The sequence below is a fragment of the Notolepis coatsorum genome (assembly GCF_963971535.1).
Source record: "Notolepis coatsorum genome assembly, chromosome: 2".
Classification (NCBI taxonomy): Eukaryota; Metazoa; Chordata; class Actinopteri; order Aulopiformes; family Paralepididae; genus Notolepis; species Notolepis coatsorum.
In genome coordinates, this window is record NC_140166.1 from 45554573 (window position 1) to 45578399 (window position 23827).

At 41.1% G+C, this 23827-nt stretch overlaps 1 protein-coding gene across 1 annotated transcript in view; it reads left to right on the top strand.

Annotated features, from left to right (window-relative positions):
• Nucleotides 1-222: 222 nt before the first annotated feature.
• unc5db (unc-5 netrin receptor Db) overlaps nt 223-23827 on the top strand; it is a gene marked incomplete at both ends in the record, with an annotated part of 422972 nt that continues 399367 nt past the window's right edge. Inside the window, 1 exon segment of the mRNA XM_084308131.1 lies at nt 223-304. Coding sequence (XP_084164257.1) covers nt 223-304 — 82 coding nt within the window.

The following is a 23827-nucleotide window of genomic DNA, read 5'->3' on the forward strand; positions in this document are numbered from 1 at the left end:
ACAGCACAGTCACACGCACAGTAAAAGTGAAGTGAAGATGCATTCCCCCATCCCATCAGCACGGCGTTTATTTCTGTCAGCAGCACAGGAGACTGTCCCTTGTCCTGATTACACAGGAGGAACTTAGCCCTGCTATAGCTCGGCCCGGGAGACGGGAGACGGGAGAGGCTGAACCCGGGACATTCTTCCCTTTAGCGCATCCCTGGAGTGTGGAACAGCGGTATGGGTGCGCTGACCAAAGGACGTTACCTTTCCCTTGTCTTGGTGTTCCTTGTTTATTGCACAACATGCAGAGCTGCTAAAGGTAAGATTTACCCACCACTATAATATACACACACAATCTGTCTTGTTGTGTACAACAGTCAGCAGGTCATTTGGTTCCAGCTGTTTTAGTCGGCTGTGCCACATTTGGGGTTATTACGCGCCAGTTGTCACGGTTCTCGTGTTTCTTTACCAATCTTCATACAAAAACAGGAGTTTACAATTGCGACATTTTTACATCAGCAGCCCCCCGGGTCTATAACGGGCTCGTCCGTATATAGGCTGTATACTTCTACCGATTGTTACACAATATTGCGCTCCATTACAATGCGCGATGCCGCGGCTGGATTTCCTAAATCATGCTACTGTAAAGCTATAACAATGTTCATCATGTCATGTCGAATTCTCACAAGATTATACATAATATTTTCCCTCTCTTGAGTTGATCTAGTCAATGTTCTCCTCGTTGTACTCTTCCAATGCTTGAATGGCCATTATGACTGACTGTCCATGTGTGTGTATATCCTTCAAGAGAAGAAGCCTAATACAGGCGAGACTGTGCATTGTGTGCAACAGGCATGCCACGCATTTCTCCCGGAGCCACGAACTGTAAGCAGTCTATATGCATCCCTTTTTGGAGATTTTGAACAGTCATGGACTCATGATGACGAATTTGATTTATGATGAATTGAAAATGGGGGACCCTGATGTAAACAAGACAAAAGTCTTTCTCTGGTCTGCATCCCCTTAACATTGTGTGTATATTGAGCCGTACTGTATTGTAACCATTCTGCAATCTGTTAATAAAAATGTCAATCAATCAATCAATCAATCAATCAATCAATCAATCAATCAATCAATCAATCAATCAATCAATCAATCAATGAGTGGCTTTTACCCCTGGACCGTGAGTGCGTATTTTGGGGTCCATGGGGTCCAGCACCAAGTCCCCCCAGAAGGCACTTAAGTGGGGGTCCGTGTCTGGTGCCATGTTTAGTGAGGTCCCTCTCTTTACATACATAGATCCCGACTTGTTGTTAAGTGATGATGGTAAACAAGACAGTATTTGTACAAAAATGCACAAATAAATAGGGACGCACCGATACCTGCTTCATCACTGCCTGTCGATTCCAAGCACTAAACTTTTAGTATCAGCCGATACCACGAGTACCGATCTGATCCACCGCTGTTACCAAAGAGGAGAGGATTAGACCGTCAGCTTGGGGTCATTGGACAAAAGATTATTGAGAGTAGTTTCAGTTTCCCCCATTGGAGAGATCTATCCTGCTTCTGTGTGTTCACATTTCAGCAAATATAAAGGCACATTGTTTTAATTTCTAGCATGTATGTTTCTTGGTATCAGAGTAGTACAGCGTTGGAGAGATTCCATTGCCCTTTAGTCTACTATATCAGAACGATATCCCATAGCGGTATCCGGTATCGGTAACGGTACGGAGGGCAACACATTGTTGACCCCCTTCGGATCTATCTATCCACATGCTTGAGACACCCATCCTGAGTGACGAGTGATGGGAAAACATATTTTTCAACTTGTAATACACTGCTGTAGTGCTGTGCGAGATACACTTTTAATGTATGCTCATTATGATTGGCCTGAAAACAGCGTGCGGTAAGGCATGTCATCTGGTGATCTGCGTTATCGTTAACCATTTCTCTCTGAGCTCCAAACCGCAATACCAAAGGCTGCATGCACAGAAGAGATCCATCTTAATAGGTGAGGTGTGAGAGAGGGGGGGGGGGGGGTAGACTAGGGATTTAGACTGTGAGGGTAGTAAGTTATTAAGTAAGTAAATAAATAAATAGATAAATAAATGAAACGTCTTCAACACCTTGTACTGGTCACAATTACCTCGAAGCACAGTGTCCTGTCCACGTCCGCACGCTGTGTGATTGGTTGCTTCAAACTGTGTGCTGAGAAGGCTCGGATGAAACGGCATGTTCTACACCCCACGGCGTTAAGCCTTTCTTCCTTACCTCACTTTATTGAGTTTCATTTTGTGCGTGTGTGAGCGATGTAAGGTGTTATTATTTGAATAGAATCAGCCATTTTATCCCCCCCCCCCCCCCCCCTCCCCTCAAACGCTCTCTCCCTTCTAAACGTGGTCGATAGTGACCCAAAGCGTTGAGCTGGGCACCAGATTGAGGAGGTCACGGCGTTAAATGTAACGAGTGTTGAGTCATCACTGCTGTACGTTACACACTGACTGCAGTACCTGTGCTGCTGCTTAGGTGTGCAAACTCTTCTTTTTCTGGAGTTTTGCAGGAGGTTTTTATTTTATTATGAGTGAAATGAGGGGAGTGGGGAGAACAGTCGGCCAGGCCTGCGGGCGACATGCCCAAAATATCATATTGCAATATTTTCCGGTAGTAGAACGGTACATGACGGTATTTCATTTTCAAGTACAAATTACAATGTGATATGAGATCCTTGTATGTGTTCATCTTGTCAGACATGTCACGGTGCTATTTCAGTCAAAATCCAACATTTTCTTTAACATTTAATACTGCTGCAAGGACTTTTTTGATTCACTTAAAAATATACAGTAATGTATATATAATTTTTTTTACGATATGTAATTGAGGACAATAGTATTGTAAAGATCCATACCTTTGCATGGATCCATGACGGTATACCTATTCGGTACACCTTCTTCCAGCCCTACTGTCAGCTAAACACCATAGTTATCATTTCATTTTAGATGTGCCGTTTGATATGGCTATGCGACGCAGGTAAGTGTTGTCATCGGTGAATGTTGTGATGACTTCTATAATTGCATTGTTAGGCTATAAAGGTGCAAGAATTTGATAGTGAAATTGCATAGTATACTTCCAAAATATACAACAAACCTCTAAATGTATTTGATACTTCTCTCCCGGTCTGTACGGTCTTTGCAAACCTCGGGTTGTTTCGTAGTGATCGCGGTCAGAGCGATCAGTGCATGTTCTGTCACCATAGCAACGGCAATCATTGCAACAACACAGTCTGAATGTGCGGCTGCGGCCCGTTATCCATTCATAGCTCCATCTGTAGTCAACACGTTCACTCCCGCATTCTTCTTCTCGCGTTCGACTTTTGTTTGATGTAGCTGCTGTGGAGAATTAGCTGGCACGTTGGATGAAGAAGATGATAGCGGAAGTGAGCGTTTTAATTACAGATGGAGCTATAAAAGTGGGTTTTTAGAAAGTCGCAGTGAGTTCCCTTATTCGTCATTCTTACCAGACTATATCATTTTACAAGAACCAATTAGGCTTAGTGTGTGAGATGAGAGTTTGAGCGATATGAGCAAAGTCATATGTACACAGGAAAATGTATGACATTTTGTGAGCGGTTATGCTAGCAACCTGGGAGGCCATTGCGGTTTGATACAAGCTGCTGTTGGCTAGATGGACCGTACTTCGGAGTGGGAATTACATTGCCGGTTTTGGTCTTTTTCTTGGCTATGTTGACAATAAAAAAAAGACATTAAATGACATCAGCCTTATCCTTAAACATTTAATTTCCTGGAGCAACTGAAAATTGCTTATGTGGTCGTCAGTGGCGAATCCTTATGGAAGCCAACGGAAGCCATGCCTCCCTATAAATTCATATCAAATATGAAATATGAAAAAAAAATATATATATATATAATTTTATTTTAATATAGTTTACATTCTTTTTCATCTGTGCATCTGTGTTATTATTATTATTATTTTTTTTAAATGTCTCCCTCTTCTCCTTCTCACTCCCTCTAACACACTGTCAGACTCACTGTGCTCACTGCAGCTAGTATAGGAGAGAGGCAGTGGGTAGGTCTCTTTCTCCAGGCTTCCAGCATTATAGAGTCCAAATCCGATCCTAGCCAATCAGATTCGAGCTGACTGCCACACCCTAAAAGTTTAAAACGGAGCTGGGAGGAAAACACTCAGCATATTTTCCCCCCTGGAGGCGGGGCACTCAGAAGTTCACGTTTCCACCTGACTACCTAACGTGACATCCCATTAGTAGTATAAAACTGTCTGGCGTCACTCAGTCTAGTAGTCTACTACAAACATGTCTGAACATCATCCCCTCGCGGAATTGATTGAAAATGTTATTAACAGAGCGGGCACGTTCGAATCCTCTATTAGTGTATCTAACATTTAGCACTTTAATAGCAACTTATTTTCGCCGGCGGGACATTTACTGAGGACCAGCAGAGCACACCACTGTGGATATTATGATTTAACAAATCTATCTGGCAAGAGGAGGACCACATTATTGACCAGGTAAGCACTGAGCAGCCTGACTGACTAACTAACGTTATCAGGCAAGCTTGTATACCCTTTCATGACTGCAATGCAAGCCAGGGGCTGGAATACGCAGTCACTTATTCCTCCGTAGTAGCCAGGTTAATGTGCACCATCAAGCACTGCTTAAAAGCTAGCGGTGGGTCCAAAATATATCGGATATAAATGTCAAAGGTACCCAGCGTTCCATTAGGGTTTCACACACAGATGCGGCGGGGTTTGAAAGCTCGGCGTTGCTAATAAACATTTTAAATCATTTTTATAAACGAGTAAAACTGAGGCTGAAATGGCTGCTTCCGCATTTTACAGTAGGAGCGCTCTGATGGCTGGGCGCGCCGCGCAACAGACACGTGAATGAATGAATGAATGAATGAATGAAAACTTTATTTAACAGATTGCAGAATGGGTACAATACAGTACGGCTCAATACACACAATTGTTAAGGGGATGCAGACCAGAGAAATACGTTTGTCTTGTCACGTTTGTCTAATAGACAGTCATATTCTCTCCCGGCCGTATGTATATTTCTCTCCCACCCACCCACCCCCTCCTAATGTACAGTCCCCTCCCCATCATATGTATATACTCTGTCAGGATCTATGGGTAACAGTACTGTATATTTGATGTCATGATGTCTTGTATGTCATAAATGTCACTATGAATTGAAAATGGGGGACCCTGATGTAAACAAGACAAACGTCTTTCTCTGGTCTGCATCCCCTTATACAATTGTGTGTATTGAGCCGTACTGTATTGTACCCATTCTGCAATCTGTTAAGAAAGTTTGACTGGCCGCCGAGCCATACTGTAGTGTACATGGTGACTGCTTGACTTAAAAAAAAAAAAAAAAAAAAAAAAATATTAATACAAATATTTAATAATTTTTTTTTAATAATTTTGTTTGGCTTCCCCTGTTATTTTACCCACGCGACGCCACTGGTGGTCGTGTAACTACAAAGCAGCTATAGGATTAGGGCTGCCGTCAGGGCCGGACTGGGGAAATAATTCATACCGGGAGATATAGCGCGAAATATAGCCCCAATCAGGCCACTTTTTAAGCGGGGGGTCTGGGGGTCCCCCACCAGGAAATTTTTTGTTACAAAGACTTAATTTCCTGCATTCTGGTGAATTTTAGTGCATGTGAATCACAAACTAATGAGCCAACAATTGCTTAGTACAATGTACTGTTATGAACCTCAAATAAAACTGTTGTGGCACTAGCAATGCTACTCTCTCCACCTTCAAAAAGAAAAAAGCAAGAGCACAACATATTTTTCTATTTACTATTATAATACAGTTAACCACTCTCTCCACCTATTCAAACAGAGCAAGAGCACAATACCATATTCAATTTACTGATGCACTACCCATCAACAGTTAAAATAGCCCTTTACACAAACATTAAATAACAGACCTTTCATTACAATACTATAATAACAGTAGCCACTGCCAGAATAGTGACACATGTATTGTGTGTGTGGTGAGCACATGCATGCATGCACAACAAAGACAGAAGATTGCGTTGTCTCAATTATTTTAACTATAAAATGAGCTCAAAGTATGAGCTCACTGACTGAAATGTCCAACAAAAAGCATCAATTGTCAAATAATATTGATCACATTAACTAGACTAGATGTTTTTGAGGAAATTAGAAAGGGAACAACAACTTAACCCTTGTGTCTGATCAGATTCTTATTTTTTTGATAACTTTGCAAAGTTTGCAGTGATTATGTTTGTAGCCAATATATGTGGCAAAGGTGTGTAATCTTTGAATTATCTTTGAATTATTTTGACTTTCTCTTTCATAAATTGTTTATTCAACTTCAGCCCCAATCATAACCACCACATATTGTTTTTTGTAATGTCAGATTTAACAACTCCTTTCAGAAAAGTGGGAGTATTTAATTTTGAATCTGAAGTTGAATAAAATATTTATGGAAAAGAAAGTGGGAAATTATTTCAACATATAATCTTTTTATGGCGTTTTTCAATTTAGTCCCCTAATATGGTAAGAGTATAACACTTTAGTTTTCAGACACAAGGGTTCAATTATTTATTTGTTTCTTGGCAGATTTAACATTGGGCTTTTGACAGGGGAGATGATGCATTGCATGGTAACGTTAGCTAACTAATGTAACGGGGAAGTCCGTGGGTATGTCCACAGTCACTGAAACAGGTGTGTTGACGGGTGACTGTGGCAGTGCGGGCTGGTAAGTTAAACTCACTTCCTCATAACAGGGTTAACAGACGCATAGGGACGGTAGTTAGGAGTGAATTCACTTCTTAGTGCAGCGGCCTGTGTCGTCGCCCGCGGACGCGGGAGCCCCCTGTTCGACTCCCCCTCGGGACATTCTCATTTAACGTCAAACACAACGCAGACCCAGTATGATCCGTCACACTAACATCCACATGTTTATTTTTATCACTGACTAACCTGCTGGTTCCTTGACCTTGGTGCAAGAAAACATTTGATAAATGTTGCCGGATTTAGCAGCATCTCCTGTAAGGGGCTTTCTTTTTCTTTGTTTTATCCCTCTCTCCTCCACCCTTTCTCTTTCTTCCACTGTCCATCTTGACATCAACGTTAATTGACTTTCGCTCTACTGTATCTCTCCCGAGTCCCTCACTACCTGGCTCATTGCCTGGCTGTTATTCTGCATCTGAGTGCCATCTGCCATTCCATTCGCCGCCTCCGCTGTCAATCAGTTGTATCGCCTGGTCCCGCCTCCACCAATCACAAGCGGCAGCACGGCTCCATTGTGTGTGTGTGATCCGCGTGAGGGAGAGAGAGTCAGAGAGATAGTTCTCCAACTCTGTCGCAGACAGTGACATCCTGGTTGTTCCCCACCCACCTAGGTTATCTAACTATCGCGCTGCGTCGCCGCCACAACTAGAAACAATGGCCTGGCAAAAAAATATATATATAATACAAAAAAAGTATACTTTTTTTTTTATTTTTTTTATAATTTAATTTTTTTTATCTGTGCAGGCCAGGCCACCGGGAAAACTCCCGGTGCTCCCGATGGCCAGTCCGGGCCTGGCTGCCGTGGTATTGATTTTTTCCTTACAGCACAAATTAGCGAAGCCCTTCAAACCGCTGCGGTAACCGCAATAATTAATATTTTTTTAAATGTAATGTTAAAATAATTGATTCCTAAATAAACTTTTTCGAATGCATTTATTTCTGTAGTAGTCTATTGTTTATAGTCTCTAGTCTAACGTTAAATGTCTATCTTTATTCCAGTGTTGTCATTAAAGAGGCCGACTTTGCAGCAGGAATATTGGTTGAAAACAGCTGGCTGTTCAGCCTGTTCTTGAAACTGCTGGTCGCGACTCGCGGTATCTAACGTTAACCAAACGCTTGGTTCAATAACCAGCTAGGAATTAATTGACTGTGTCCTATCTATCTGCATAACAGATAATAACATCATTGAATTGTTTGTTCAACCCAGTGGCCAGCGAATTAACACCAGCTAAAGCTAGTGATGGAACCGGTTATTACATGGGGCTTAATCAAGAGTTAAACTGCTCACTCAGCCCTATCGTTACATTAGATAGCCAACAGTTGAATCCCCAACGTTATGTGTAGCGGGCTATCATTCAACACATATCATAACACGGCCCAGGAGTACATTTTAACTTATTCTACCAGGTGCCGCTTTCTACCTGTTACAGACCCGAGTTTATATACCCAGCAAATAAACGGAGCTAACGTGCTAACGTTAACTTGGGCAACTGCGCTCAGCACACACACACACACACACACACACACACACACAATATGGCATATCTACTGCTCCAGAACAGAAACAGAACTGACCTGTCCTCGCTAACCGTGACCACTCCGTCTTCTTTTGGGATCAAAACGGCAGCATTTACGGCATCTGAATGCCCTTCGAATGGGTTTTGCTACAAGATCCATGTTTTTAGCAGATTTTTTCCGTAGCAGCAAAACAAGTTCTGGGGTTCGATCAGAATGTTAACTGCGCAACTGCGAGTGGAAACTTTCGAACACAAGGCGTGAAGAAAATAGGCTATACACAACTATAATTATTATTATTATAAAAAAAATTGAAAAATAAAAAAAACAGCCGGTGATGCGGTAATCAGCTTGACTCTACGGTGGGCGTGACATGATGTGGCGATACCGCGATAATGCGGTAACCGCGGCAGCCCTAGCTAGGATATGGATTTGTTTCAACCCTATCACACAAAAAGAACAGTGACTTTGCCGAATATAATTAATACACCATGTCAATGGTTTTGTTTGCGCCCACAGACATTCAGAATTTATCTTCTGTTTACAGCCCCTCCTATACTCGAAACACTTTGCTTGTCCCTATTTGAAGAAGAAAGGCCGTAAAGCACATAAACGTAATGGCAGGTGTCACGCTGACACTTGGGGAGTGAGGTCGTCTCTACCGATGACCAGACTGCACAAACAACAGCACCGGGGGACTCTATCCCGGGCGGCGCTACTCGACAGATTTAAGCTCTTTAGGAATCAATTGTGACGTGCACAGGCCCTTTCGCTGTGAACGAGGAGCACGCGAGGGGTCGTGAACTGAGTTCTTCCTCGCGTGCAGCACGGTTACGAGAGAGAGGAGGCCCGGGGGAGCGTTTAAAAGGCCTTTTACAACGGTATCCACTCCACGCTCGTGCCACACGGATCTAACCGTGACTTATCATCATCACACACACAACATGAAGATAACTTGTTCCAGGAGAGGAGGCGTCTTGCACAGCGGCATGGAATGTTTGTGTGTAGTCCTCTTTCTTCCAGCATGGCTGCCCGGTTACCATTGGTAACCACTTTCAAAGGAAAATGCTTAATTTCCGTGCAAAACGCGTGGAGAAGCATGATATTGCTTCTCTACTGTGAATTATTTACAAGAACCAGTAATAAGACACCAAATTATTGTGTTTTTGTTGATGTATTTTTAATAAATACACACATACAGTTGCAACTGTTGTTTTGCACATAGCAACCGTTGTCTCTTGTGCAAAATAATGGTTGCTATGTTACAGGCAGCCATCCTGGAAGAAAGAGGACCACATAAACATTCTGTGCAAGGCCTCCATTGTTATGTGAATCATACAGCCTTGTTATTATCAGGTATAAACTGTGGTGACAGCACTACACACACATGGTTTTCCCCAATGAAAATCCACTCCAAGAGATTTAAAAACCTGCTTATTAGTATGTATGATATTCAATAGACCATGACCTTGGAGTGATTTAATTGTACATGAGGTCACAGTGATTGATTTGTGATGAAGAGAGACGGGTAAAAAAAATAGTATTTTTTGTAGGAATGTGAGAGTGGTTAGCATATATGTATCTAGAATGTGGGGGGGGGGAGCATAGATATACAGTATATAGCTACATAGAATGTGAAGGGGGTTAACATAGATATATATCTATATAGAATGTGAAGGGGGTTACAGTTTTTCTCAATTGCTTTGGTGCATTTCTCTGATCAGAATTAAAGTTCTCATAACTGTTAGTGCATTTCTCAAAACAATTAGTACAAACTGGAAAACCTAGGTGATAACCTGCAGAAGCGTGTCACTTGCTCAAAATGGATAATTCATTCCTCAAAAGCAAGTATTCATGTCAATGAAAGTGTCACTGTCATCAAAATGAAAAGTCCTGACACCATTGTTTATGAACAAGATAGTCAAATGGCTTTGCCATGTTTTCGTTATGACAGTTCACTCTGTAAGTGTTTTCCAATGCAAAAAAAGTCAGATCTTGGTGACACTTTCTGAAAATGCTCAAGACAGCACTATACACTATTTGCACAGCCATTTGAAATCTACAGTTACACATTGCTGTATTTAGTGAGGTAAATGAGTACAAGACACGTATGTTTCACATTTTTACTGCATATGCTCTTTGCAATTTTAATTTGTTCACAGCATTGTGCAAAAGAAAAATACAAACAAAATGTACAACAAACATAAGAAACACCCTTTGGCCTTTGGGTAGAGCTGTGCACAACTGTAAACAATATTGCAGTACATATTGGAACTGAATTGGAACATACAACATACACAGTACTGTAAATCATTCATTCACATCCAGACGTTCCTGTCTGTCTGGCTATTGGATTCAGGAATGGGGAGTAGGGAGGGAGATATTCCACCAGCATCCTTTCATGTGCTGCAAACCACTGTGTGACCAGAATTGCGTGGTGAAAACGCACATTATCCCATACAACAATGTACTTGGTCAGATGGTCGCCATTTAGACCCCTCTCATTCTCAGGGATTATGTCCCTGTAAAGAGTGTCTAAAAAAGTCAGCAGATGTTGTGTGTTGTATGGACCAATGAGGGGCATATGGGTGAGGACGCCGTTTTCTGAGATGGCTGCACACATTGTAATATTCCCTCCTCGTTGGCCTGGGACATCAGTGGTTGCTCTCTGTCCAATGCGATTCCTTCCACGCCTTCTACCTTTTGCCAGATTGAAACCCGCCTCATCAACATATATGAATGTGTGCAGCGATTCCCTGGCATCCAGCTCCATTCAGGGGAAAAAATATAAAGAAATGTATAAAATTAGCTTGAAGGATTTTGACAACTAGTTCAACATATTTGTATGTAATGACTCAAGCAATGAAATGAGGACTATTAGTTTTATATGGAATGACTATTCAGCAGTCATAAGTATAGTTCATTTTGACTGACATGACCTAAGCAAATGATAATGTTATAAAACAGCAGAGAGTTGTATGAAAGCAATTGATGCATGTCCAAAAGCATTTGCAATTTGTTCGGAGGAATGAGAAACTGCTACTATGATGTGCACAAATTACAAAATGTTGTGGAGGTTGAACTAACAGTTATGAGAACTTTAATTCTGATCAGAGAAATGCACCAAAGCAATTGAGAAAAACTGTAACATAGATATACATCTATATAGAATGTGAAGGGGGTTAGGTTACTGTAACATAGATATATACATCTATATAGATACATAGGTATGAAGGTAGGTAGATGGATGGATGGATGGATGGATGGACGGATAGATAGATAGATAGATAGATAGATAGATAGATAGATAGATAGATAGATAGATAGATAGATAGATAGATAGATAGATAGATAGATAGATAGATAGATAGATAGATAGATAGATAGATAGATAGATAGATAGATAGATAGATAGATAGATAGATAGATAGATAGATAGATAGATAGATAGATAGATAGATAGATAGATAGATAGATAGATAGATAGATAGATAGATAGATAGATAGATAGATAGATAGATAGATAGATAGATAGATAGATAGATAGATAGATAGATAGATAGATAGATAGATAGATAGATAGATAGATAGATAGATAGATAGATAGATAGATAGATAGATAGATAGATAGATAGATAGATAGATAGATAGATAGATAGATAGATAGATAGATAGATAGATAGATAGATAGATAGATCGATCGATCGATCGATCGATATCCCAAAACACACACACACCCCCACCCCGCAAAAAACACAGATACACACACAGGCATGCTCTCTCACACACACACACACACACGCACGCACGCACGCACGCACGCACGCACGCACACACACACACACACACACACACACACACACACACACACACACACACACACACACACACACACACACACACACACACACACACACACACACACACGCCTCTCTTATGTTCACCAGTGACGCTGAGGGTCTGTGCTGCCGACTCAACTCTTGACTTGAAGAAAAATAAAAAATAAAAAAAAAGTGGCTATTTTTGTTTTCACAAAAAAAAAAAAAGGTCTCCATTTTGCTGCGTCCTGGGCTTTCATGAAAACAGACGAAGGTCAAACGTGTTATTTCCCCTCAGAGAAAGTGAGGGGCTGCTCTGATATTCTCCCTGCCATCCGATGAATCATGGCACCCTGCCCGCTGCGGGTGTCAACGCGTGCAGTTCAGTACCCAGATTTACATTTAAATGAATCCAAATGGCTGCACATTCACAGGTGATATACAGTAATGATGATGGTAATAAAAGCTTTCATATTGGATTGGCTCCTGCATGGCATTGCTGCCATTTGGGGGACTTGCAGGTATATTTTATGAGTCATGTCTTTGAGTATGTGCAGATTATTACCTACACATGCATTCACTCTTCAGTGAGTGCATTTATCATTGGGTAGTGTGTGTGTGTGTGTGTGTGTGTGTGTGTGTGTGTGTGTGTGTGTGTGTGTGTGTGTGTGTGTGTGTGTGTGTGTGTGTGTGTGTGTGTGTGAGAGTGTGAGTGTGAGTGTGTGTGTGTGCGTGTTTGTAGGTGTGTGTGTGTGTGTGTGTGTGTGTGTGTGTGTGTGTGTGTGTGTGTGTGTGTGTACAATGCATAGTGTAGTCTGTAAGTGGCCTTTAATCTCATTTAGTTTCCTTTCTGTCCACACTTGTATTTTACATACTACAGTACATCCACCTAATTACCAACTGCGTGTTTCGGCTCTGTTGTTTCTCAATGACGTATCGTTGGAAAACGTACAGTAGGAGGCAGTGTTGTATTCGAGTCACTAAATCTCTAGTCCGAGTCGAGTCTCAAGTCCCCAGTGTTCGAGTCTGAGTCCAAGTCTGAGTCACCAAAGAAGAGCCAGAGTTGAGTCCGAGTCGAGTCCCCATTACCCTAGCCCGAGTCCGAGTCCAAGTCATCAAGGTTGAGTCCACTCCACTCTAGTAGTCAAAGAGCTGAAAAAAAAGGTCTACATTAAACATAAATGACACAGCGGTCACCATTTCAAAGGGAGTTGTAAACATAAATGACACAGCGGTCACCATTTCAAAGGGAGTTGATTTACTTTGTGACACAATAGCAAAACAAATGCACTAGCCATCAATAGATTAGCTTATGCCAAATGATTAGGGCCTATTGCAATAATTTTTTTTATAAATAACTGTATTCATCAATTAACAAGTCCGAGTCCAACTCTGCACCTTCCAAGTCCGAATGCAGTCAATGCTCGAGTCCAAGTCCAAGTCCGAGTCATCAGTGCTCAAGTCCAAGTCGAGTCACGAGTCCAACACTGGTAGGAGGAGTCTACTTCTAACGATTCCCCATACTTTCCACGGTTCCTCCGTTCCCGCTCTTGCCGTCGACTTTGTGTCAATTTCTGAAAGTCGGGGGGGGGGGGGGGGGGGCTATTTTGGATTCTGTATCATCCCGCCACTAGAGTCATGATGGCCTAATCTATCCTTTAATGGATGCCAGAGCTTTCATCCACTTCATTTGAGGGGACAGCAATCAGGGGCCGGGGGGGGGGGGGGGGGGGGTGAGGAGGCCTGCTCGGTCACCGTGCTAAATCATGTACAAAAGCTGCTGATACTGGCTGGTCATCCATCTCAGTCAGTGGATTCAATCAGCCGCGGTGTCGGAGCCACACGTCTTCATTCTCCGGCCTATCAGAGCAGGGGCCCGGTGTCTGCGCGGCCTATCAGAGCAGGGGCCCGGTGTCGGGAGCACGACGGGACCGTCTCTGATGGATCTGCGAGACGCTGCTTCAGGCGCGCCGCTGTGCTTTACTCTAAAACGAAACTGTACTGAGTGTACGGGGTAACTGCGTTTTGTCAAAAACCTCCGCTTTGGACTTGGAGAGAAAGACTCTCTTCGGCACGTTAGTAACGCAGCCTTATTAAAAAACAACAACAGTATGGAAATACGGAAATCGTGCAATGTTCATGAGTAGCAGCCTGAGCCCTGAGTATTGTGTTACTCAATAGCAGCGGTTCTCAAACTATGGGTTGCGACCCAAAAGTGGGGTCGCGGGTAGGTGACAGTGGGCAAAAAAAAAAGAAACAGAAAAAAATAACTACGAGCCCAACTCAGATTGAGTTTTCCACCTGGCAGCTGTTTGTATCTGCCATGTCTCGCCCCTTCATCAACGGAAGGCCGACACAGTATTTCCAATACACATCGCACTACATCCTGTGCATGTTTAATCGCAGAGACCACGTCTCGTCTTTTGTGTGTAACCTTGACACTCGCAATGGATAGGTTTGTTGTCAGAAGCGCAGAGAGAGAGAAGAAGTGCAGATTTTCCTTGCAGACGAAAACAACCCGTTGGCAGAGAAATGTGCTGTGGCTGGCATATCTAGCCGACATCTTTGACCGCCTCAATGCATCTGGGACTACAAGGTCGGGACACAGACCTGTTTGGACTCCGTTTGTGGCACTCCAGGATAATCAGTGGAGATTTGGGGGTATTTACTCAGCTTGGTGGCTTTTTGGAGGAACAAATGTTGCAAAAAATCATTTGAAGCCCATCATCTTCACCACATAGAAGGGCTCATTGAACAATTTCGGAACTATGACACGGAGAGCACGGACAATTTGGACAACTGGATCCTTCATTACGCATGACGCAAAAGGCCTCATGTATAGGAAACCTTGTGTTATTATACTGTTAACTTCTTTATATTGGAGAGGCTAAGAAATGTACAGTAGACAAGGGGTCACGCGTCCTCCATGGCTATTATGCTGTGAATGTTATGTGGATGTACACTTCCCTGTCTGTCTGTCAGTCTGTCTCTGTACAGTAGGGTGGATTGCTCACGCCTGCTCTATGAAGGGTTATTTTTTTTGCATCGCTTAATTCATCTTGGCAACTTTGCTCTCACAGAGCCTGAGGTGACTAGGACGTACAGTACCATGGGACTACCTCTTTGAAGTGGCAGGAGTGACTACCGTGGCCTTTTGCCCTCCTCGACTAAAGACATTCTCAGTCGACTAATAGTCGAGAGGACTTTGTCTGTCAAATCATCGATTGATCATTGATTTAATCAACACTAGGGATGCTCGATATTGGCTTTTTTACCGATACCGATATACCGATATTGTCCAACTCTTAATTTCCGATACCGATATCAACCGATACCGATATATGCAGTTTCCCCCCCCCCCCCCCCCCCCCCCCAAAAAACGTAATAATTTCAGGTAATTAACATTACATATCTCTTGTTGTGGAATTAACACAACATTATGCATACTTATGCAGAATTAGTTCTTACTTGCTTGCCTGGGTAAATAAAGGTTAAATAAATGTAAAAAAAAAAGAATAAAAAAAATAAATAAAAAAAAATCTTTTTGAAAACCGATACCGATAATTTCCGATATCACATTTTAATGCCAATATCGGCCGATAATATCGGTAGGCCGATAATATCGGACATCCCTAATCAACACATCTGGAAATATTTGGTGTCCCACATGTAATCATGTAGAATGATCTCTTTGAGTTTAGTGCTAGACGAGTTTCCAGTGAGTCTAGAAGAGTCTCATAGTGAGTCTAGAAGAGTCTCATAGTGAGTCTAGAAGAGTCTCATAGTGAGTCTAGAAGAGTCTATAGTGAGTCTAGAAGAGTCTATAGCAGCGGTTCTCAACAGGGGTTCCCCGGCACACAGGGGTTCCGCGGAGAGCTGCCAGGGGTTCTGCGAGATGCCTGGCAATGTTCTTTAAAAATATAGAATGACAACAGTCTTATTTTGAAAATCCTATAGCGGGTCTCATTTCTGCCCACGCGCAGCTCCAGCTAAATAACTAGGCTCCGAAAGCTAGCAACATTTAGGTCATTATGATACTCTTATTTTGAAACTCCGTGGTGTCGTGACTCATATCCGCTCTACAGCACACAGCCAATAAGGATGCATCTCAACACAGCAGGCTGAGCAGTGAGCTTAGCGTCTCTCAGCTCAGCAGTAGTAGCGTACTCTGGATCTGGAACGCGGACATTGAAACACAGCAAGGATAGTGTTTTTGCGACCCAAAACAAATCCCTGCTGTTTTATTCCGCAACGGGTCAAATGCATATAACATGCTTTGCAATCCTTGCCATTCCTTTGTGGCCACGTTGTGTTTAAGACCCGAATTAATGTCCCTTTAGCATAAGCTAACAACAAGCCCTGTTCAGAGCGACAGAGAACAGCAGGGTGGGGACTTGGAAGGAGGACTGGGAAGGAGGGGGGGGGGCATTCTCCCTATATGTGTGTGCGTTTGAAAATATATGATGAAGTCAGACTACTATATTATATTGATAGTAAATGTACTGAGGGTGGACAGACAGATTATGTTGATATTTAAACATAAAAAATACAATACATAATAAATGTATCCATGATCATCATGCAACATAAAACAATTGCAGGAACGGTTTGGGAGAGGAAGGTGGTGTTTTAGGTTGCGTGTTCCAAAAAATTTACTTAAAGTTTAAAGCTCAATATATCAAAACGTGGCACTTTATAGTGAACAGGCACTTTATAGTGAATCCAAATTATTTTTTGGATTACAGAAAATTATCCCTAAAGTGCTATCTGATGCAGCTGCACTGTTTTCCATGAAAATACCATATTTGGATAAGTTTGACCATTTCTAAAAATCTGAAAATCATTAAGTCACTCTGGATAAAAAAAGACTTTACAGACAACATTGAGACAAAGCTTCCTGACACATCTCCATCCAAACTCTTGGAAGAACTCATTGAAATCTCATCTGATACCACCTGGAGAGCTAATTTCAGAGTGTGGTGCTGAGTACCAAGTATCTCATGATGCTGCAGTTAAGGTGTTGATACCATTCAGCCCCACATATCTGTGTGAAGCTGGCTTTTCATCCATGACAGCTCTGAAAACAAAATATAGGGCCAAGTTGAGCCTTGATGATGACATGCGTGTTGCCTTGTCAAAGATCGCCCCACGTATTGACCGTATTATTAGCCAGCAGCAGCGGACCTCGCATTGAGCTAGAAATGTCCACTGAGTGAACGAGTGCTTATTTTCTGTATTTATTTATATTTTTTGAGAAATGGTAACTTGGTGATCCTTTTCTGTATTTAAAAAAAATACATGATTTTCAGTTTTTGAGAAATTGTCAAACTTATCCAAATATGCTATTTTTATGGAGAACAGTGCAGCTGCAACAGATAGCACTTTAGTGATCCTTTTCTGTATTAAAAAAAAATACATGATTTTCAGTTTTTTCTTAAATAAACATTATTTTGAAAGCAAGCACTTTTGTCATCAGATTCAGACAACTTTATTGATCCCGCGTGGGGCAATTCATATTTGCAGATTCACCAACAAGCAACAAAGACAAACAAACAACAAAACATCTCAACGACAGCACGGCAAATAAAGAATCATTGTATCATCATTGTAGCAAAAAAGACAGGACCGAAAAAGTCTTTATCGTATGTAGGGGTGCCCTGGAATATTTTATTGAACACAGGGGTGCCTTGGCAGCAGAACGGTTGAGAACCCCTGGTCTATAGTGAGTCTAGACCAGGGGTGTCAAACTCATTTTCACAGAGGGCCACATCAGCATTATGGTTGCCCTCAAAGGGCCAAAGACCGTATAAATGTTAATGTAATGTAAAATAAATGTAGCTACTCATTTACATATTGTTAAACATGTTGTTTCTGTATTTATTACTTATTCAAGTTATACATATTGCATATGCATTTGCATAGATGTAAAAATATATGTTAGCTTATGTTATTTTAACAAATCATTTTAGTTTATCAGAACCCCATATTACTCCATCAATCAATGATCAAACCATTCAAGTAAATAACAAAGAAGAATATCATCAAATACAAGCTATGACATTAAGTTTGTTCAAAACCTTTTTGTCACAGTCAAGAGGGGCAGAACTAACAACTGTGAGCTGCAAAGAACACGTGGAACAGATGTAGCAGTGTTACAAAAACAAATGGCTGCACACAACCTTGCAGAGGCCATACATCCAACTAATGGAAGATAGTTTAATTAACTTTAATTAACAGATTGCAGAATGGGTACAATACAGTACAGCTCAATACACACAATTGTTAAGGGGATGCAGACCAGAGAAAGACTTTCGACTTGTTTACATCAGGGTCCCCCATTTTCAATTCGTAATGAAATTGCTATTATGTGTCTGCATGAACACACAACTGTAACTGTACTCAAAAATAACAAAATAAGGGTTGTCTCAGTTCACAACTATATTGGTCAAGTTTTGGGTGGGACTTGTTTGCGTCCCTACAGCTTCTTATTCAATTGAGCGAGATGCTCGGTTATGTCACACAGCCAGTTTGCATCTGACAGTTCAGACAATATTTCTTCAACCCTTTGTTACCTATTCCGCCTGGATCTTTTTTGTATTTTGGGCTGTAAAATTGTCAAAGAATGTCTGAGGAGTAAGTGCTTTTGGCTTTTTTCCTTTGATACTTCATCAATACCTCAGATGTTCAACATACATGTATAATAATGTGTAATAACTAAGGCTGTCAAAGTTAAAGCTTTATTAACGCATTAACCCACAATTCTTTTAACGGCGCTATTTTTTAACCCAAGATTAATGTTTTAAAAAAAAAAATTTTTACCAGAGCTCTTCAGAAACTGAAGAAAGTCACCATACTTGACTACATTTAATGCCATGTTAACAGGCTAACACCTTTTTAGACACCAAGTAGGGGTGGGAATCACCAGAGGCCTCACGATACGATATTATCATGATACTTAAGTCACGATACGATAGTATTGCGATTCAAAATATATTGCGATATGCTGAGTATTGCAATATTAATATTGCGATATATTGCGATTTATTACCTTTTTTCAACTGCAAAGTAAAACTTTGTCAACATGTTTTATCTAATAAAATAGAGTTTTCAGTCTGTTCATCTCACTTCAATCATTTTTATTGCAGCAAATGGGATTTTCTCAAGCAGACAGATGTCAACACTGTAATCTGTTTGTATTAGTCATATTCTAACTTAACTGAATGCACACGTGTGCATGTGTGTGTGGACTACTGTACTATTACAGGTATGAAATGAACAATGCAACTTCATTATACAAAAAATATATATATATATTTTTATTATTATTATAATTTTTTATAAATAAATAATAAAATATCGAGACTTGGCGTCCTAGTATCGATACAGTATCTCCACGCAAAGTATCGCGATACTACTACGTATCGATATTTCCCCCCACCACTAATATTAACTCATTCTGCGCCATCGCGTAATCCACGAGATGGAGCTAGTACGCCACCGCTGTAAGTCAATGGGGGGACTGCGAGATTTGCGAGTCCTTAAAATATATCTTAAATTATATGGGTCTAATACACCCGTCGATTATCAGTTAGTTGCATCCAGTCAACATGTACAAAACTGATTGTTTTTTTATCTGTACATTTCCGTTTTATAGCCTTTTGAATATGAGTACAACTTTGGGTGCTTCTGAGTAATAGACCTATCTCAAACCCTGCCCCTTTTCTTGATCCTCCAATCACAGCTGTCACTTCGAGGAAGTCCGAGGTAAGCGACAGCTGTGATTGGAGGATCAAGAAAAGAGGGCAGGGTTTGAGATAGGTCCAAGATAACAGCGTTTTAGTGGAATCCACTAAACACATTGCAATTTTTCGCCTGATTATCGAATCTTCCTGAAATCAACGCTAGATCATCATTATTATCCTTCCTCGTGCATACATGAAATGGCCCTCATAGCGCGGCGCCCCCCCCCCCCCCCCCCCCCCCACCTCCTGCACCCAACGGAAAACAGCCACACATACAGACACAGAGACAGCGTCGATCGGGGTAGAAATAAATATCAGATCAACGATAAAATGTATATATAATGGGTCTCATTCCCCAACATTTTAATTATGATTAAGTAATTAATTCCAAGGAGGCCTGTAGCGTTGACATGAAGGAATCACTATGAGAACACAGTCTGTCAAGTTAATACAATTTTCAATTAGTCAATCAATCATAAGTGTGCTCCTCAGCACTCTTAAATCTGCTCTCAGCCACGCTCAAATCTGATCTCAGGAAAATTTGGGGATCGTGCTACCAGCCCTAATATGTCTTAAATGGGCAGAAATCTGCCTAAGAGGACATTTTTGGTCTTAATCCGTTCGGGAATGAGACCCTATAGTGTTCTTACCTTGTATTTGATGTAATGCAAAATAAATAATCCAATGATCTGATCGGCATTCCAAATACTGCTCGCGGAGGTCTGTACCATATTACCGACCGTTTCACAATGACGGGCAGGCGGGGTTACTGTTCCAATGCATCGTTGTATCTGCCTACCTCGCCTGAGCACCTAAACCCCGCCCGCACGGCTCGGATCGTCCCAGAAAAGAAACTACACCATTCCCAGTGGAGTGCAATACCCGCTGGAAGGTGTTTGCCCTTTTGCGAGCTCAGACCCATTCCCAACGATAACATCAGGCTGGATGGATGAAAATGAATGGATATCGCTAATAAAATAAATAACGATTAAAACCTGACTAGACTCGTGATTGGCGCTCAAGCGATGGCGAGTTAACCCGACTATCATCGTGACTGGCGCTGAATGAGTTAGGGCACAATTGAGCAACTTATCAGGAACATAATTGCACCTCAGATGTAAGCATGGTATTTTAGTCAGATGTGGCAACTTCCATGGGTTTATGTGGCGTTAAGACACATTTCCAGATATAATGGAAGTGGGGAATCGGCAGAAAATACAATTCCAGTAAACGGTAAAAGATTATTTATTTGTCCTCAGGGAGGAAATTATAAATAACAAGTAAGTAAGACATACAGAATTATACAAAATACAAGATTTACAGGAACATTTAATTACAGGGGTCACAGAGCAGAGACTAAGACATGAATTGACACAGACCGGTTTCACGTAACTAAAGAGGTTACTTGTTTAAAGCTTGTGTGGCTGTGGGAACAAAGCTCTTACTAAAATGGGCCTTTCTGCACATGGAAGTCTACACCTAGAAGGGTAGGGGTTAAAGTGCTGGTAGAGTGGGTGGTCTGGTTCAAGTGCTGTATGATTGTAGGATGGAATGATGATGAAAGAAGAAGGGCTGGTTTGTGACTAAAGATTATGACAAAACAACATTGATGTTGCCTTCACTCCCTTGTTGAAGACAAGTTGTTTGAAGATATCAAGTTTCTACGGGGGAGTAGGATTATTTAAAAATCGATAATCATATTTTATTAAAAAATAAATGTAATTCGTATCCACGGATTTTTAATGTTTTTTGTTGTTGTTTTGGAATTGATCTATATCTTAGATCCCGACCCGAAGCAAAAGTTGTGATTGGGGGATCAAAAGAAGAGCGCAGGGTTTGAGATAGATCAATTTTGCAAAGCCTAGCTTTAAGTACAGTACATCCAGGGATGTAAGAAAGAAGGAGAGGAAAATAAGCAGAAAATAAAATGTTCACTTTATAGCAAAACTAAAGAAATGTACATGTAGGCAAAATGATGAATACTGTATCTGTCCAATTATATAAGTATACATGAATAACTTGTGGTGACCAGTAACTTTACATAATGGCTATGATTGGGAAATATGGCTAAAGTATCATGTTTTGTATCAACTTGAAGGTGCTATAGATACAAATTGTATGTCGAGTAATAATTTCAACCCTAAAAAAGAAATATATACATCCACAGAGATTTTTTTGAAAAGTCTGGAATAAAAATATTGCTTTTCCCCCAAAGAAAAAATGTATTAACACATTCACGGCCAGGGGTCTCTGTTTACCTTCTGGGTACAATGCCAGGGCTTTGTTCAATGGGGCGCTTTGTTCACTTGCGAGTGCTTAAAAATAAGAAATATTATAGCTATGGATCTAATACACCCGTCGATTGTCAGTGAGTTGCTTCCAGTCAACATGCACGAAACAGATTGTTTTTTCATCCATACATTTCCGTTTTATACCATTTTGAATATAAGTATAGTTTGGGTGCTTCTGAGTAATCCCAGGAAAAGACGCGATAATAGCGTTTTAGTGAAATCCACTTATCACTAAGGCTGTCTTAAATACTTCGAAGCTTCAAAGCTTTGTTCGATGGGCATGGGATTCGAATATGAAAATAAAATTCGAATATATTAAAAAATTAAATAAAAATGTATATATATATTTTTTGTTGTTGTTGTTGTGCAAAATCAACTCTGCCTCTCTTGTTAATTACAACAAGCAATGCAAAGATGAGTTCGGACTAGGCACTGACAGATTGTATTCATTGTGCTGCTTTATAAAGCCTCAAATGAGGGCTTACAATATTTCATGAAGCAAAGTGTTCGTTTGTCTAAAATTTTAAAAGGTTAAACTTTACAGCAAAGTTGAACAAAGTGCTGTACAAGTCCCACAACATAATAAAAATTAAAGTATTTAATATTTTATTATAATTTTTAATCTCGAAGCTTCGAATTTAAATAGAATCTCAGCCCCGGAGCTCAGCCACCCCCCCCCCCCCCCCCCCCCCCCCTCCTGCCACCAACGGCACACACAAGTGCAATAGCGGCCACAATGCGTTAGGGGGGCGGTATTGACCATCTGCAATCGCAGACACACTCAGAACAGCATGCACAAGGTGCCTCGATGAATTATGAATGGCAATAGCGAATAAAATAAATAACGAGTTAAAAACGTATATACCGCCAAGTGCTGGCTCCCAATCACGTATATATACGTGAATGGCCCCGGATGTGTTAATGAATTTATCCTTTTGGCGGGTACAAAATGAATGCTGTTGTTTACATTGTTCACCACTGGAATGCACATGATTGGATAATGACATGCTGGTGCTCTAGTGCGACATCTAGTTGCTGAATGTTATCTATCTATAGCACCTTTAAAAACAAACAGTAGGCAGTACTTTCTTACAATATTGTGACGACAATATTGTACAAATCCGTTCCTTTGCATGGATCCATGACGGTACATACCTTCATATTCGATACACTTCACAGCCGTACCGGGAGCTGTTTCAAAATTCCCTTCAGCTACGCCAGTACATTGAACAGACTCTGCATAATTGCATGTGCTTATTAATACATGCATATTTCAGAGTGTAATTAACAGCACTTTTTACTGGGAACCGACACCATTCAACGTCAACCCAAAATGGTGTCAGTGTTTGTTTTATTGGTGTAGGCCTTGTGTTCGAGCAAATTGTAGAGCCAATATTGGTCTGATTATGAAATCATATACTGCGTATAATTTAAATTTGGAGGTTTCCAGTCGTAGACGTTTGAACCTTCCCATATAGTGTTTACAGATGGTGTGCACCAGATGAGCTTTTACTAGCTTGGTTTATGACAGTAACCTTTTTAGCAAAGCTCTGAGCAGCCGTAAGAGATACTGGGCACGCCCCCAACAACCCCCCCCCCCCCCCCACCCACACACACACATATACATATACACACACACACACACACACACACACACACACACACAC